Below are 14,524 nucleotides of genomic sequence, written 5' to 3' on the forward strand. Positions count from 1 at the left end.
TACGTGCGAATAGTAAAATTCAAATCGAATAATTATCAGCGAAATAATCTGACCTCACCTTTTAATGTCTCAGATTTTAACTTTTAAATAATCACAACTTCTAATTTTTAGCCGTGTATAAACGACCTCAGAAGTCAATGTTCACCAAATTTGTTACCTCGAAGGCCATGGTACTACATCAAATATAACCTCGTAAAATGCCGTAATTTATTTTTGTCTTGCCACAAACTGTACCAGGCGGCACAGCATCCAATCCTTTCTAATCGGCCCGTCTGTCGCATCACACACACACAAAAAAGACAAAAAAAATTCATTAGCTCCCACACCGTGCCATCATGCTGAACAGTGATGGGGACATCGCAGGGCAGACCAATCAAGCCAATCAAAGCAGACCAATCAAACACACAGGAACTCACCTCCATTCTGCTCCTCCATGGTTTCACTGCCACGCAACTCCTCACCAGGCTTGGGGGGTGTCACATACCTCCTGCACCACGCAACAGAGAACAGCGCGTTATACTACTGTCAAATCAGAGAAGTAAAGCAAGAACAGGTCAAAATTCAAAAATGCCAAAGAATTTTCACCTCTGGGCAAAACTACCAGTACAGCAAACAGTATGGACAATGTCTGCCTTTGGCACAAGCAATGCAACCAAACGAGGCTGTTTCAGAGGACAGCTTGTCACCACAGTGCCTCCAATATCTTTTCCAAATGTTAGCAATACCGACAAAAAGTAGATATGCCTTCAATAGGCACATCAATGCATCTCTGTCCGCAAAATTATGTGCACTGGCGGTTCTGTCTTCTGTATCTATATGTCAAGATATGGTGGGCGGCTTGATGTTTGGTTGGCGCCGAAGTTATAATTAATCGGGCCAACCTGCCCACTGCTGCACTCTCCGTAAGTTCGGAGGGGGAGGAGCGACAAACCTCTCCACCCCGCATGCGGAAGATGAGGTTAGACTGCTGACTGGCGATAGGGGCCACGCCTGATTAGCCGTTGACCGGAGGGATGAGGTATACAGGCAAGTTTCTTAGCAACCCTTTTACTCGGGTAAGAACAAGAACAACGGTTACGAAACAAGCCAAGCAAAATAGCGGTAATGCACAGGCGCGATGCGAACAACAAGCACAAAATCAGAACACAAACACAAACTATTAACAAGAAAAAGGAAAACAACAGGGCGAGAACTATACAACAAGGTTACACGATTAAAGCAATATACAAAAGAATAGGACGAGAACAGCGACAGAACAAAGAAAAGAGCAAAGCGAGTGGTGAGAATCGGAGGCTTAGCTGCGTAGTGGCAAGGTCCGGTCGCAGGGAGCGTTGGGCTGCGGAAGCGCGCGGTGCTGATGGGGGGTTGCGGATACGGGCGAACTTGGGCCACGGGTCACGCGTCTTTCGGGGCCGCCGTCGCCGCGTTCTACGCGTCAGACACCCGCCTAGGCTCGCTTGCCGACCACTGCCCTGGCTGACCTCACACACGTCCGCACGCACCGAAATCTCCAAGCCAACTAACTCGGTCGTGATTTTCCCGCCACCGCGTTCCCGTGACAAACAACAAAAAAAAACAAACAAACAAAAGCAAACGAATCCTCTCGGCCCCATGCACCAACGATTTACAGATGTTGAGAAGGGGGGAGAAGAAACATGAAGAAACTGAAGGGGGCGCGAAGGAAAGGTATGGTCCTAACGAGGAGCGATGTTAACTTCCCAGGGTTGGGACGGGTGCTAGGGCATTCACCGGCCGCTTCCCGTCTACCTCGTGAAAGCACTCGCTTCCCGGTGATAATCCTGAGGGGGCGGCGTAGCCTTGAACCCCCAGCGTCGCTAGGGGTCAACCGCCCACGCGGGAGGGGAGGCAAAATCATCGCCGCTGCGTCGCGACATGCCCGCAAACAACCGGCGCTGTGGCTAGCCGTGGCCGCCTCGGTCGGAAAAGAAAAAAGAAAGAAAAGGCATGCACGCACTTTGTGACACTATACCATTGTGCTAGTTCCAACAGGAAATTGTATAGTGGAGGCCTCAAAATGGGATTAGCCAGAAGTAACCTACTCCTGGCCGAACAATCCAATCAAAAAGGGCATTTGAAGTCAACCCTCGGCCATCCCTGTCTACCCTTAACATGCACCCAGAGTAACAGGGTTTTCTTCCCCCTTGCAGCAGCAATGCATCATAACGCACCCAACTTCTTCATGCATGCGGCACAAAAGAGCAAAAGACCAGCCAGGCTAGCATAAATCCATCCAATCCACAAAGTGGGTAATGAGCATCACAATTTCACTGCAGCGCAGAATATCCAAGCCAACCTTCTGCCACTAATGGTGAAACAGATGCCCTGTGTGGGTGACACCTCTCTCGGTGCCTAATCTTGGGCACCTGCCCAGAAAGCAAGTGGTTGCACGTTATGCGCAAATGGGTTGCAAATGGAGTCAGCGAAATGAAATAGCACACATGCTGGGATAGCACACATCAGCACTTTGAGCAGCAACGGCTGTCTGTGGCGCAAACCTTCTGCAAGGCAGCCCCAGAGTAAGGACAATGCCTTGGGATGAGGCCGGCCTGTGGGATTCAATGTGCCCTCCTTTTATAGCACAGAGGTGATGACACAGACACTTCCGTGCGGTAAGCCAGAGGGCCCTGTCAACGGTGCAGCCTAACACATACAGACAATGCTGCAACAGAGTACTCATGCGGCAAAACGCTGCTGTGATCAGCCACTCGCGCACTACATTACAAGCTCTGGCCCTGGTAAAAAAACGACACTTCTGCTACCTTGGGGCACTAATCACTCAATCCTCCTGGACTGAGCATTCCCTTTTAGAGTTCCGTAAAAACCCTTTGCTACGGACTACTCGATACTGAATTATACTTTTGCAATAATGTACCCCGCGGAAACCGACAGACATGAAGCATGGAAGTGCTGCGACTTGGTCATCCAAAGTAAGTGAGGCACTGCCACTCACGTGAGGCACTTGAGGATTCGCTCGTACAGCATGTCATAGGTGCAGTCCTTGGCGGGCACGGACACGAAGAAGGGGTAGCTGAACAGGTGGTAGTTGGGCGCACTCCGGCTGTTGGTTGCAGACTGTAGGCTGCAAGCGAAACGGCCACAGCATGGGTCAGCCAGATGTCGACACAGTCTACAGGTTTCAAAAGGATGGTGACGTTTAGCGAGAATAGGTTTCATGAAGCGATACGATGCAAGCCAACAGACAAAGGCTTTGGATTACTTTTGACTGCTCCTGGGGTCCATTAATGCTTCTCTGGAACTTACTAATGCTTTGCGCCTCTTGCTATTGACCCCGACGATTGTTTTGCATGCTCAGAATGTCCTAAACATCCTGCATTGTCTCTCATTGCCACAGCACAACTCAGCCTTTACAAAATAAAGGTGGAGGCAGAATTGATTCACCTCTTTTCCCGCATGTAGACGGGCAAGACCAACATGGAGTTGTCCGGGTGCAACGAGTGCGACAGCTCGTACCTGAAATGAGAAAAGGAGAGAGAGAGAGAAAAAGGAATTTTAAGACACTGCAGTGCTGTTCAGAAAACCAGCGCCAAAGACACGTGTGCTCAAGCCATCGACATCAAGTGAGTATAAACATGCAACATATGGGTTTCAAATCTAATGCAGCAGAAAAATTCATGAGTCTTTCTTTCCCCCTTTTTTTTCCACTCTGAAAACTACCTACAGTGTCAAAACCCTGCAAATCCAAGCAGTATTTACAAATACGCCTCAGAATGTTCAACGCTAAGCAGTAGTTATGGTTTTTATTTCCACAGGTGGGGATCTTCACAAGATGTCACAGCTGGGAAAATATCAGTGCCACCTTTCCTCCACACGTGCCTTGCCAAGTGCTGCATGAATTCTGCAACACTGTCAGCAGCCTAACACGCTGACCTCAGGTGTATATGCTGAGAGAGGCATGCTTGCCGGCACCGTGTCATGCATCTTGCTGATGCCACTAGCAATGTGCTCTGATGGGCAATCAAGCTGACTACCGCACAGTTTAAGATCAGACTAGAGTAGACTCATATTAATTCAAACTTCAAGTGACCAGAAATTTTTGTCTGAATTGTCAAAAGCGTGCCTTATCCCGATCTAAGGCTAAATGTGGTATTTGAAGTCGTTTTTTTTCTGTGCAAATGTTGCTACAAGCAAGCATAACATATAATATGGGTGGAAGGCACTGATATGTTTACCCACCCAGTGGTCTCCAATTGGTTGTAATCATTAAAAAAGAAAATAATGCACTGGTTTCCTAACAGAGTAAAACAACATTAATTGGGATTTCAAGGGACTCGAAGAACCATCTAGATTATATGAAGGTCGAATCATTGATCATTTCACACCACAGCAATATTCAAGTGACGAAAAAAAATAGGCAATGGTCATCTGCTTTTGAGTAGAAACTGAGCACCAATGATGGTTTTTCTCAATTCCATGATGCTGTAATGCATGCCAACTGTCAAGAATATCGAAGCAGAACTACTACAAAATATTAATTCCTTCCGCAGCCTCTTTCAAAGGTGCGATGTGGTAGTGGAGCCTCCTTACAAGCAGTGGCGCTCATGTAAGGATGTCTTCACCCCCCAAATTACGAGCAGCCTGCGATAAGCCCGTGTTTTTGGCTCACAGGAAGGACCACGCAGGTGGAAGTGAGAGATCTACGCCTGAATGGTGAGATGCCTTCTAAAAAGAACAAGACCAGCAGCTCGGCAATCAGGCTCCGAAGTGGCGAAGTATACGCTTCCTTGTACACACGCAGGAAGCCCTCAGCCTACTTTTTGCACCCTTAAAAACTGGCATCTCAACTCTCTTAACATTAACTACAACTCAATGACCAGCATTCTGTAGGCCTTAGGCCAGGAGTTGCCAACCTTCCTGGCCTTGGGGGAACACCAATGGCTTTCGAAAGGTGCTGAGAAACGTAGCGTGTCTTGGATTACGCCTCTTCCTGTCTAACATGTATGCAAAAAGGAGCACACATACGTAGAGCCACTCAATAAGTGCCCAAATTCAATGAACAATGACTGGCTGTACAGTGAAATAGCCTGCTGTAAGCAATCACAGTATCATTACTTCCGAAATAAAGCAGCAAAAATGAAAGGTCTAGGTTGAGGCACACATTTTATTTAAGTGCTTGGAGAACCAAAAAAACTCCCAGGAACCCAACCTAACCTGAGACAGTTGTTGAGTTAACAAGTTCTCTGTCCGCTGAAAAATCTGTCCTTGCACGTTGTACCTAACAGGTAAGGCCTAGACAGAAGTGGCACCACCGGACCAATGCATAGCACTGCACCCACTCCACATCCTAACTGCCTGGCACTCTCATTAGCCACAGGAGAAGGCAGGAATTTAAGGCCGCGATGTGCTACGACAGTGGTGCAGCCACTGCTGTGTTCAAGCAAGTGTCCAGAAAGAAGAGGAGAGGTCAAGACACTCACACAAAGATGTCACTGCGGTCAAGTGACTCCACCTGGTCAGCGAAGGTGAGCACCCGCAGAAACCGATGGTTGTGAACTTCTGTGACCAGGAGCTAAAAAGGACAGGATAAAGCACTCACCACACCTGCCAAGCCCCCCATCGGAAGTAGGAAGTAAAGGCTAGGGCTAGGCACCAATGGCACACCGTAAAGAAAGTCCTTGCTCTCAAAAAGAAAGAAATACGGCTAGAAAGCTGCACACAAGTATGAAGCCTTGCGTGTGCACATTCACGCACACACACAAGAGAGAGAGAGAACATTTATTTCCCGACTTTGGTTTGGGTCGCCTACTTATGCCCGAGAGTCTCAGCCCCTATCACCTAACATGTAGGTGATACGGGCAACGAGCAGTGGACACAGTATTCAGTGGACAGCAAAGCATGTGGCCTTGGCCTTCTGCAAGGCGCTGCTTGTACAGTATTCGCAGTGCCTTGGGATGAGGCTGGCCTGAATGGGTCAATGTGCCCTCCTTGAACATCACAGGAGCGAAAGGATGCAGCTCCCATGCGGTAAGCAAAGGGCGTTTTCAGCAAGTTCTCGCACTAGCAAGTCACAGCAGTGGGGTAACATGTTTATATCATGCAGTGATGGTTGTAGCAAGCACAAGCAACCAGCTTTTGATAGAGGTGTGCGAATGTCAAGTTTCTCAGCTGCAAATAAAATGCCAATTTGCTTAGTCACTTGTTAGCGCTGTCTGGTTGTCAGAAAGACAGCTGTCCCTAGGTGCTTTGCAAAGCCTAATGCAGCAGGAAGCTCACACTCTCTGTTCACAAGTTTGGCAACTGTGTACAAACTCTCTCGCACCTCCTCTCATCGCTCCTCTCACTAAATTTACCTAATTGCCTGCTTTCACCCACACCAATTAGGTATTTACACTTCACTAATTATTGCTGCAGGCCTACAGTGCACTGAACGAATGGAATCCACTGTCACTGACCCTGTCGGCTGGGATGTCCATCAACCGAGATATGGAGTTGCACACGTCCTGGATGGAGCTCATCTTGGTTACCGTCACCTTCAGCTGCGAACAGAACAAAGGGCATGCGCGAAACAATGAGCGCCCACCCCAGAAGAAAAAAAAAAAAACTCAGATCCTCAAGCAAAAGGCATGCAGGATGGTCTACACACCCCTGATTCTAAGCTGTGAATGTGGAGGAGCTCTCAAGTGTCAGTGAAAGTGTTTACAAAGCCCAGAAAAACAATGTTACAAGTAAAACTTTACTACAATCATCATCATCATGAACCTAACTACGCCAGGTGCAGAACGAAGGCCTCTCCCATATCCTTCCCATTCACAGTCTTTTGCCACGTGCACCCCCTTATCCCCACAAACTCTAGCCGTTATATTGACTTCCTGTAGGCAATCAGAGTTGATTAAAGTGTAAAATACCCTGAATACATTACGCCTTGAGGCAATGCAGACGCTGTATGGAGCAGTGTTGTAGTGTCTCCACCTGGCCACAGAAGGCAGCAACGCAGACAGCGAAAGGAGAGAGCAGCACGCACCTTGATCGGCTTCTCGAGCGGGTCTGCTCGCACCAGGACCAGCTCAAGGGGCTTCTCCTTCTTGATGGGCAGGGGCAGGGAGAGGTAGCAGAAGGGGTCGAAGGTCACAGACAGCTTGTGGCAGTCTGGACACACCAGCGTAGACTTGAGCAGCCCGTGAAAGATGTCCACGATTATGGAGTTGTTGCGCTTCTGGTAGTTCTCCCACGCCTTCTGGGCCACCTCCTGCACCGGGGGGCGGTCCCCAAACAGCGACTTCATCATCATCAACATCATCAGCCTGACTACGCCCACTGCAGGGCAAAGGCCTCTCCCATGTCACTCCAATTAACCCTGTCCTGCGCCAGTTGCGGCCACCGTATCCCCAAAAACTTCTTAATCTCATCCGCCCACCTAACTTTCTGCCGCCCCCTGCTACGCTTGCCTTCTCTTGGAATCCACTCTGTTAAGCTTAAGGACCAGCGGTTATCTTGCTTTCGCATTACATGCCCTGCCCAAGCCCACTTCTTCATTTTGATTTCGACTAGGATGTCATTAACCTGCATTTGTTTTCTCACCGACTCCGCTCGCTTCCGATCTCTTAACGTTACACCCATCATTTTTCTTCTCATAGCTCGCTGCGTTGTCCTTAACCTAAGCTGAACCCTCTTTGTTAGCCTCCACGTTTCTGCCCCATAGGTGAGTACCGGTAGGATACAGCTGTTGTATACTTTTCTCTTAAGGAATATTGGTAAGCTACCGTTCATGATCTGAGAGAACCTGCCATATGCGCTCCACCCCATTCCTATTCTTCTTATTTCCCTCTCATGATCCGGATCAGCTGTGACTACCTGCCCTAAATAGACATATTCTCTTACTACTTCCAGCACCTCAATGTTAAGTGCACAACAAATGACCAGAGGAGCCAAAAATCCCTTTGAACAAGCCACATGACCTCCAAAATCGGCCCAAGCACTCCCTTCCCACAGGTAGAGCCCTAGCACCGTAGACCTAAGTAGGCACTCCGGGCTCTCTCCTTCCTGCTATGAAGTAGCAGCAACCGGCAAGGAACTGCCACAACTCTCATGACAGTTGAAAACAGCCAGATATGGGTGGCAGCAAGAGATGGAGTTTCACACACACACAAAAAAAAAACAAATGTACAAGTGATGTCTAAAACATAGCTGCTGCTGTGTTATCTGTCACAACAACAACTTTAGAGTAGCAGCGAGGTTAACCTGAAAAGCATAGCCTAAGGGCAGCAGTGCTTTTCGCTGACCCAATGGTAGTGGTAGTTCCACTTGAAGAACTGTGCAACTCCATTCGCAGTGCCTTTCCATTTCCTCCAAGACAATTTTGCTGGCAGAGGAAAGTGTAAAGTAGGGCCAATATCTTGACACAAAACTCTGCCGGCTGAAGCAGCAGAAGAGGCTGCAAAATTAGCCCCCAAAAGGACACACGCGCCACGACACAGGCAAGATGACATTTCAACCATGACAGATGCGTGCTTGGCTGAGAGCAGTTTTATAATTTCCTTCTGGTGTGCCCGAAACGTCACAGTTCAGCAAAATTAAGTAAGTGTGCATGTTGAAGCTGCAATCCCTTGATCCAAAGAATAGAGGGGGAAGAGAAAGGCAAATACGGTCAGACAGCTGCACAGAAGTATGCAACCTAGACGCCAACAAAGAGAAGAGCATGTGGCCTGGGCCATCTGCAAGGCACCCCTTGAACAGTATTAGCAGTGCCTTGGGATGAGGCTGGCCTGAACAATTCAATGTACCCTCCTTGAACATCACAGGAGTGAGAGGACGAAACTCCCATGTGGTAAGCAGAGGGCATGTTGTGACTGTCTGGCATACGGAAACCACAAAAGGCACTGTGTCTCTATCTTTTGGAAGATGCTCTCCTCACCTCGTCAGGCTGCCCGTTGTAGTCCCTGAGCTCAATGTAGGGCTTGTTGATCACCCGGTTGAGGTCCTCGTGCAGGCCATCCAAGAGGAAAGCCATCAGCTCTTGGCAGTCCTGCTGCTGGAAGCCGGAGAACTGGGGGGCAAACCGGCCGACAGCCATCTGCATGGAAAGGAGAAGACCAAACCACCACACTTACTGATCGGCCTTCCAAATGCATGTGTGCCTGTCTCCGCTTATCAAGTACCGTATTTACTCGCATAATAGGCGCACCCCCAATTCGGTCGCGGAAAATCAGATTTTTTTATTTCCACGCATAATAGGCGCACCCCGAACTTGGCACCGTGATCAGTACTGTATTTACACGATTGCAAGCCGACGCCTCCCTACCCCCACAATCTTCATTTTAACAAAGTTTTTGCTGAACTGACTACTAGTCCTCACTAGTGCTGCTGCCGTCGCAGATGCTGCGGACCCACAGCACGTACAACGACATCGCGTGGAACAGCCGCACACAGTTTTCAGGGATGCTCACTTTAAACATCTGTTTGGAAAGCTTCATCAGCCGGAAACCTTCCCGACTTAAGACCCCGAAAATCGCGGCGATAGGAGTCGCATAAAAAAATTTACGCATGCCGCAGTCGCAACTGCCACACTTCTCGTCCACATCGAATTTCCGGCCTGCCGCACGCTTGCCGTGTATGAGATCTAATTACCAGCCGTGTAGCTATTAGGGCGCTTGTCCGTCGTGCTATAATAGCAACGCTCGGCGGCACCACAAGGAAGCCACATCTGCGATGAACTAACACGCTACGACAGAAACCGACCCTTTGCCAGCCATAAAACTGGAGCTGCTGATGCTGATGTCGATAAGGATAAAGAAAGCTCGCGGCGGGCGAAAAAGTTGATGATGATGATAAGCTTGACCTTAGGCGCCATCCGTGGGCAGCACCTGGAAGCTCCTGTGCGCGTGCACGGCCGCCTTGATCACGCGCGCTCCTCCGCGACCAAGTGCGCGTTGCTCGCAGCCGGAGCTGATCGCGGAGGCCATGGCGCGTGTATTTCGAAGGCTATTCCCGCATGGATCGTGGAAAGTTTGGGTGCGGCCCTTACAGGGATTTTTTTTAAATTATTTCCTTCGGGAAAACAGGATGCGGCCCGTTCACGGGTGCGTTTATGCGGTATGTTCGATTTTGCGAGTCGAAAAATTTCCGGAAATTTTACCCCGCGTAATAGGCGCACCCCAAACTTTGAGCCGGATTTTCCGGAAAAAAAGTGCGCCTATTATGCGAGTAAATACGGTATATCAAGTGCACGTGCATTTGCTACTACATGATCAGCAGAGCAACAAGCTGACCACTTCAGCTCGTGTCTCAAAGCAGTTAGCATGAAATTGTACTCCATCCCCTAATTCAACAACAAAGGTCACCACAGCTGTGCTCTCAGCAGCCCACAACAAAAATACGAGGAAGGAAAGCATGCGAAGCATACGCACCTTAAACGGCCTAGGGATGACGCTGGAACAGTTGCCCGACCACATGACCTTGATAAGGTCGGCATAGGACTTGGCGATCTCGCCCCGCATGCCCAGAGGATTGCAGTCGTTCAACTCCGCAAGGTACCGGTCCTTCATGAAGTACTCCGTCAGCGGGGGTGTGTTGCTCATGCACTGCGCAGGTAGAGCGACGATTCTTACTCAAAGCTAATGACTGCATAAGAATCACCAACAGAAGTGAGCGGATAGCAGACATTTCCATCCATGTAAAACATTTAGAGACCAGAAGAATGGCTATTTGGGCTAGAGATCAGCCACGAAGAGACAATCATGGCGTATCCTGTGAATATGAAGACAGCATATGCTGATGAAGCCTGAAGATAGTAACTTACTCCAGCACTTCTATCTCGCATATGAGGCGGTTTGGCTATGCAAACCCTACACCTAGCTAGCTAAGCAGGGAGATGCATAGGCCCCCCACTTTGCCTTCTAATCTCATCTGGGCCGATAATCTTACGTGGTCCCTGACCAAGACAACTACGGCCCATTGAGATTCACCTAGTCAAGCCAAAAGCGACAGCAAGATCACAACATCTGACTGAATCAAAGGTAGCAGAGAGGGGAGAGTTATGTCAAGAGAATCATCCTGCACCGCACAGTAGAATCTCTGTGATATGATTATGGTGATAACAATTCGTATAATTCCCTGGCTGGAGTGCACTGTGTATAATGTGTGGAGTTTCGAATGTTACAAACTCTCTCCTGCACCACTAGGACGATACGAATTAGCGAGTCGCGATCGCACACTCAAGCACTAAGTACTGCTCGTACATCACCGAAGTCGCGATCATTAATCGTGCAGCACGCACGGCGAGCGACGAGCCACAGTGCGCGGCCGGTACATCGTCGACGTCGCGATCGCCTGTCGCACTGTACATACCACGAATGGCAAGCTGTGGCCACGGCCGTGAATAAATCCCGTGATCTGATCACCGAGATTCTACTGTTCCTTCAAAGGAGAGGAGAAGCTTTCCCTCTCACCTGCAGGGCAGCGTTCATGAAGCAGGTGTTGCCCAAGTTTCCCAGCCCGCAGAGGCCCGGCGTGTTGCTCCCCTGAAGGTCGTAGCTGTAGTTGCCGCTGTAGTTACCATACGTGCTACTTACAGCACTGTAGCTCCTGGTCGCACTGAAAGGGTGGGAAAGAGGGACAAAGGGGGGGGGAGAGAGATTAGAGCATTCGAAAACACTACCAACGGTATTGACAAGGGCACCTGGCATGCTTACCCTCTGGAACTTTTGTGGAAATCAAAAAGTATTTGTCATAGCTTCACGCACGCTTTTCAAAACTGGTGTAACACACAGAGTACTGCAATATTTTTAGCTGCTGTCTAATGAGGCTCTGCCTCACTCTACATTTGTTTGTTTTTTCAGGAGCACTACTTGAATCACAAATGTGACACCAGAGTAGCACAGATCTACAGTCAGACTGGATCTACAAGCACCTGGCTGCTAATCCACAAGAAAACAGGTTCAAATGCTTAGAACAGCTCACACTTTTTCCCACAGCCGCTATATTTCCCAAATGAACATGCATGGCCTATACACAGAAAAACAAACGACTACGTGGCAACTGTAGCATGCTTTAACATTCCAGCAACATACATTGTGTTCCCTGGTGCCCCGTATGTTTTATGTTCCGATGCTCTGTTGTTTGTGTAAGACTTGCCGCTGAAACAAAAGAGAGAAGGCAATTTCAATCACCCTTAGCACCAGAATGCAACTTGACAGTACACACAGAACAAAAGAAGAGAGGAGGATGGTTTGGTTTTGGGGGGTTTAACGTCCCAAAGCGACTAAGGCTATGAGAGACGCCGTAGTGAAGGGCTCCGGAAATTTCGACCACCTGGGGTTCTTTAACGTGCACTGACATCGCACAGTACACGGGCCTCTAGAATTTCTCCTCCAAAGAAATTCTAGCCGCCGCGGCCGGGATCGAACCCGTGTCTTTTGGGTCAGCAGCCGAGCACCACAGCCACTGAGCCACCGCGGCGGCGGAGGAGGATGGAAGTAAGGAAGGAAGAAAGAGCTGCACACACACCTTTTCACTTGCCTTGGCCACGAGCCATCATCGTTCCGCTCTTCAAGCAGAAGAACCTAGGAATTAGCGCAAACAGAACACACTGTAGACTGTGGTGGCTTCTGGTTGCATACACGCTGGGCCATGAACAGAAGCGAGTCACCGCAACTTTGTAAAACAAAGATAGTAGCTGCCCTCTATTAAAACACCAGAGAAGATGCGAGGATAAAGGTAGAAAAAAAAACTGAAATTACGTCTCGTAAGCACAGGTGGTTAGGTAGGAAGATTAGCAGATGTAGAACACGTCACTGCCAGAAAGAAGTGGCAGTGCCTGACACACTTAGTTCCATCATTACACTACTTAGATTAATCAGACAGGGCTTTCAGAAAAAAAAAAAAGGGGTCCAAAAAACATACCATTCAGGAACAAGTGGCAGAACATCCCTGGAAGTTGTCAAGCTAAGAGCGACATGCCCATATGTTCACCGCTTAGGGTTAGCACGCCAGAACGAGCTATTCAACTGGTGAAAAACAGTGAAGCCTGACTTACAGCGAGGCTTCGCACCTCATCACCACAGCCTGTGGCTTGACAGACACAGCTGCAAATGCTGTTAATACATAATGCAGTCACATAGGAATGCACCCACTATGCATCCATTTTATTTTTTTTTTATCCCCTTGTACTAAAAATACAACCCCCCCCCCCCCTCGTTCATCCTGCAAGCATTCACACCAAAACTGCGTTGCCAGGAATCCACTCTGCATTAATGAGGGCATCAGCTCAGGCCACTGCACGTTAAACGTACAAGCATGTCAAAACCATTGATGCTCTGGATGACACACTGGAAATACGGCTATACTCTGGCCTGTAGGTGATGGTCCATGACACGTGGTACGACATGGCTAGCGACACATTCTCTGCTCAGGATCCGCCTAGAACGGCTACCACATGGAAGCCTGGCCAGCTGAGGACACTGACAACCACGTGCCACACATGTAAGTGCTGTTTTAAACGATTGGCTGAACTGTTCTTGGAGAGAAAGGACAAAGCAAGAGTTGTCACAATGACTGCCTGCTGTGCAAGAGGCAAGAATAGGTGCACCCAGGCTAAAAGCACACTTTGTGCGTTAATGCACCACCTTCCAGCCCGCTGGCAACAACAGCAGAGAGGTAGTGTAGTACTTATGGTGCCTGAGACCTAGCCTGCATTTGCATCAGCAGGCAGTGCTCTGTAACCAGCCACCATTTTTCGTAAAAGATGTAAATCCTGTTTCCAGTACACCATCAGCACAATTAATTGCCCATTAATTGCCAATTAATTGCTTCAACAGCAATGTGAGTGAGGAAGCATGCTAGCTGAGAGGCACATCACACTGATGAAGGCATCACCAAACTCTAATAAAAGGCGGATTCATTCCGCAAGTAAATACAGTAAATGTGCACCAGTATAACCCCCACTGTGCTGCAAGCAGAGGGGTGCACAGGCAATGCTACTGAAGTACTGATGCTGTGGATAAAGCATCCCGGCACTAACAGACTCAGCGCTATGCAAGAACCCAGTCTATACTTGCTTTCCCTCATATGTCAGTGCAACGTCCCACACAGCCCAGACCAGAGTTGTTTGTTAAAGGTGCAGTGAAGAGGAATCTGAACTCGTCTTTTTGCCGCGGGAACTCAATCTGCACGTTCCGAGCATGCTTAGAAACTGATTTATTGCCTTGTGTGGCCGATTTTCCTAATTAAATCGAATTAACGCCCGGCACCAGCCTTTTTTTTTAATTCTCCCCCGTACGGTGGGCGGAGTCAACCAACGCGTGGAGTGCCTTTCATCCAGTCCCGTGGCGGCTTGCGCTCTGCCATCGGCGGAGTAATACGTAGTAGTCCGTAGAAGCAAATAGTCCTCGCATATTTTTATTTCTGCGCGCTTGTTTTGCGACTATATTATCTGCGAAAGAAACTATTTATTCACGGAAACCTAAAAAAACAAAATAAAGCGAAAGCAAAGCCTCCACAGAGCTGGCTGAAAGGCACTCCATGCGTTGGTTGACTCCGTCCACCGTACGGG

The 14,524-nt window shown here is 48.8% G+C and overlaps 1 protein-coding gene across 3 annotated transcripts in view; it reads right to left on the reverse strand.

Moving 5' to 3' along the window:
* The window catches only part of LOC149359750 (ubiquitin carboxyl-terminal hydrolase 15-like), a 48,166-nt gene that overhangs the window by 24,085 nt on the left and 9,557 nt on the right, over positions 1 to 14,524 (reverse strand). For all 3 annotated transcript variants that reach the window (XR_016288800.1, XM_089571880.1, XM_089571879.1), the window contains exons 6-16: positions 12,481 to 12,536; positions 12,045 to 12,110; positions 11,424 to 11,568; positions 10,383 to 10,556; positions 8,891 to 9,049; positions 7,001 to 7,225; positions 6,432 to 6,515; positions 5,457 to 5,548; positions 3,421 to 3,492; positions 2,972 to 3,100; positions 417 to 487 (exon numbers count right to left, since the gene is read on the reverse strand). Coding sequence is in view for 2 of the 3 variants with exons in the window: in XM_089571880.1 (XP_089428006.1) it covers positions 417 to 487; positions 2,972 to 3,100; positions 3,421 to 3,492; positions 5,457 to 5,548; positions 6,432 to 6,515; positions 7,001 to 7,225; positions 8,891 to 9,049; positions 10,383 to 10,556; positions 11,424 to 11,568; positions 12,045 to 12,110; positions 12,481 to 12,536 (1,273 nt within the window). In the remaining variant the exon portion in view is untranslated. The remainder of the gene's footprint in view (positions 1 to 416; positions 488 to 2,971; positions 3,101 to 3,420; positions 3,493 to 5,456; positions 5,549 to 6,431; positions 6,516 to 7,000; positions 7,226 to 8,890; positions 9,050 to 10,382; positions 10,557 to 11,423; positions 11,569 to 12,044; positions 12,111 to 12,480; positions 12,537 to 14,524) is intronic.

This window comes from Amblyomma mixtum, chromosome 2 (genome assembly GCF_055824585.1).
Source record: "Amblyomma mixtum isolate Tamu chromosome 2, ASM5582458v1, whole genome shotgun sequence".
Lineage (NCBI taxonomy): Eukaryota > Metazoa > Arthropoda > Arachnida > Ixodida > Ixodidae > Amblyomma > Amblyomma mixtum.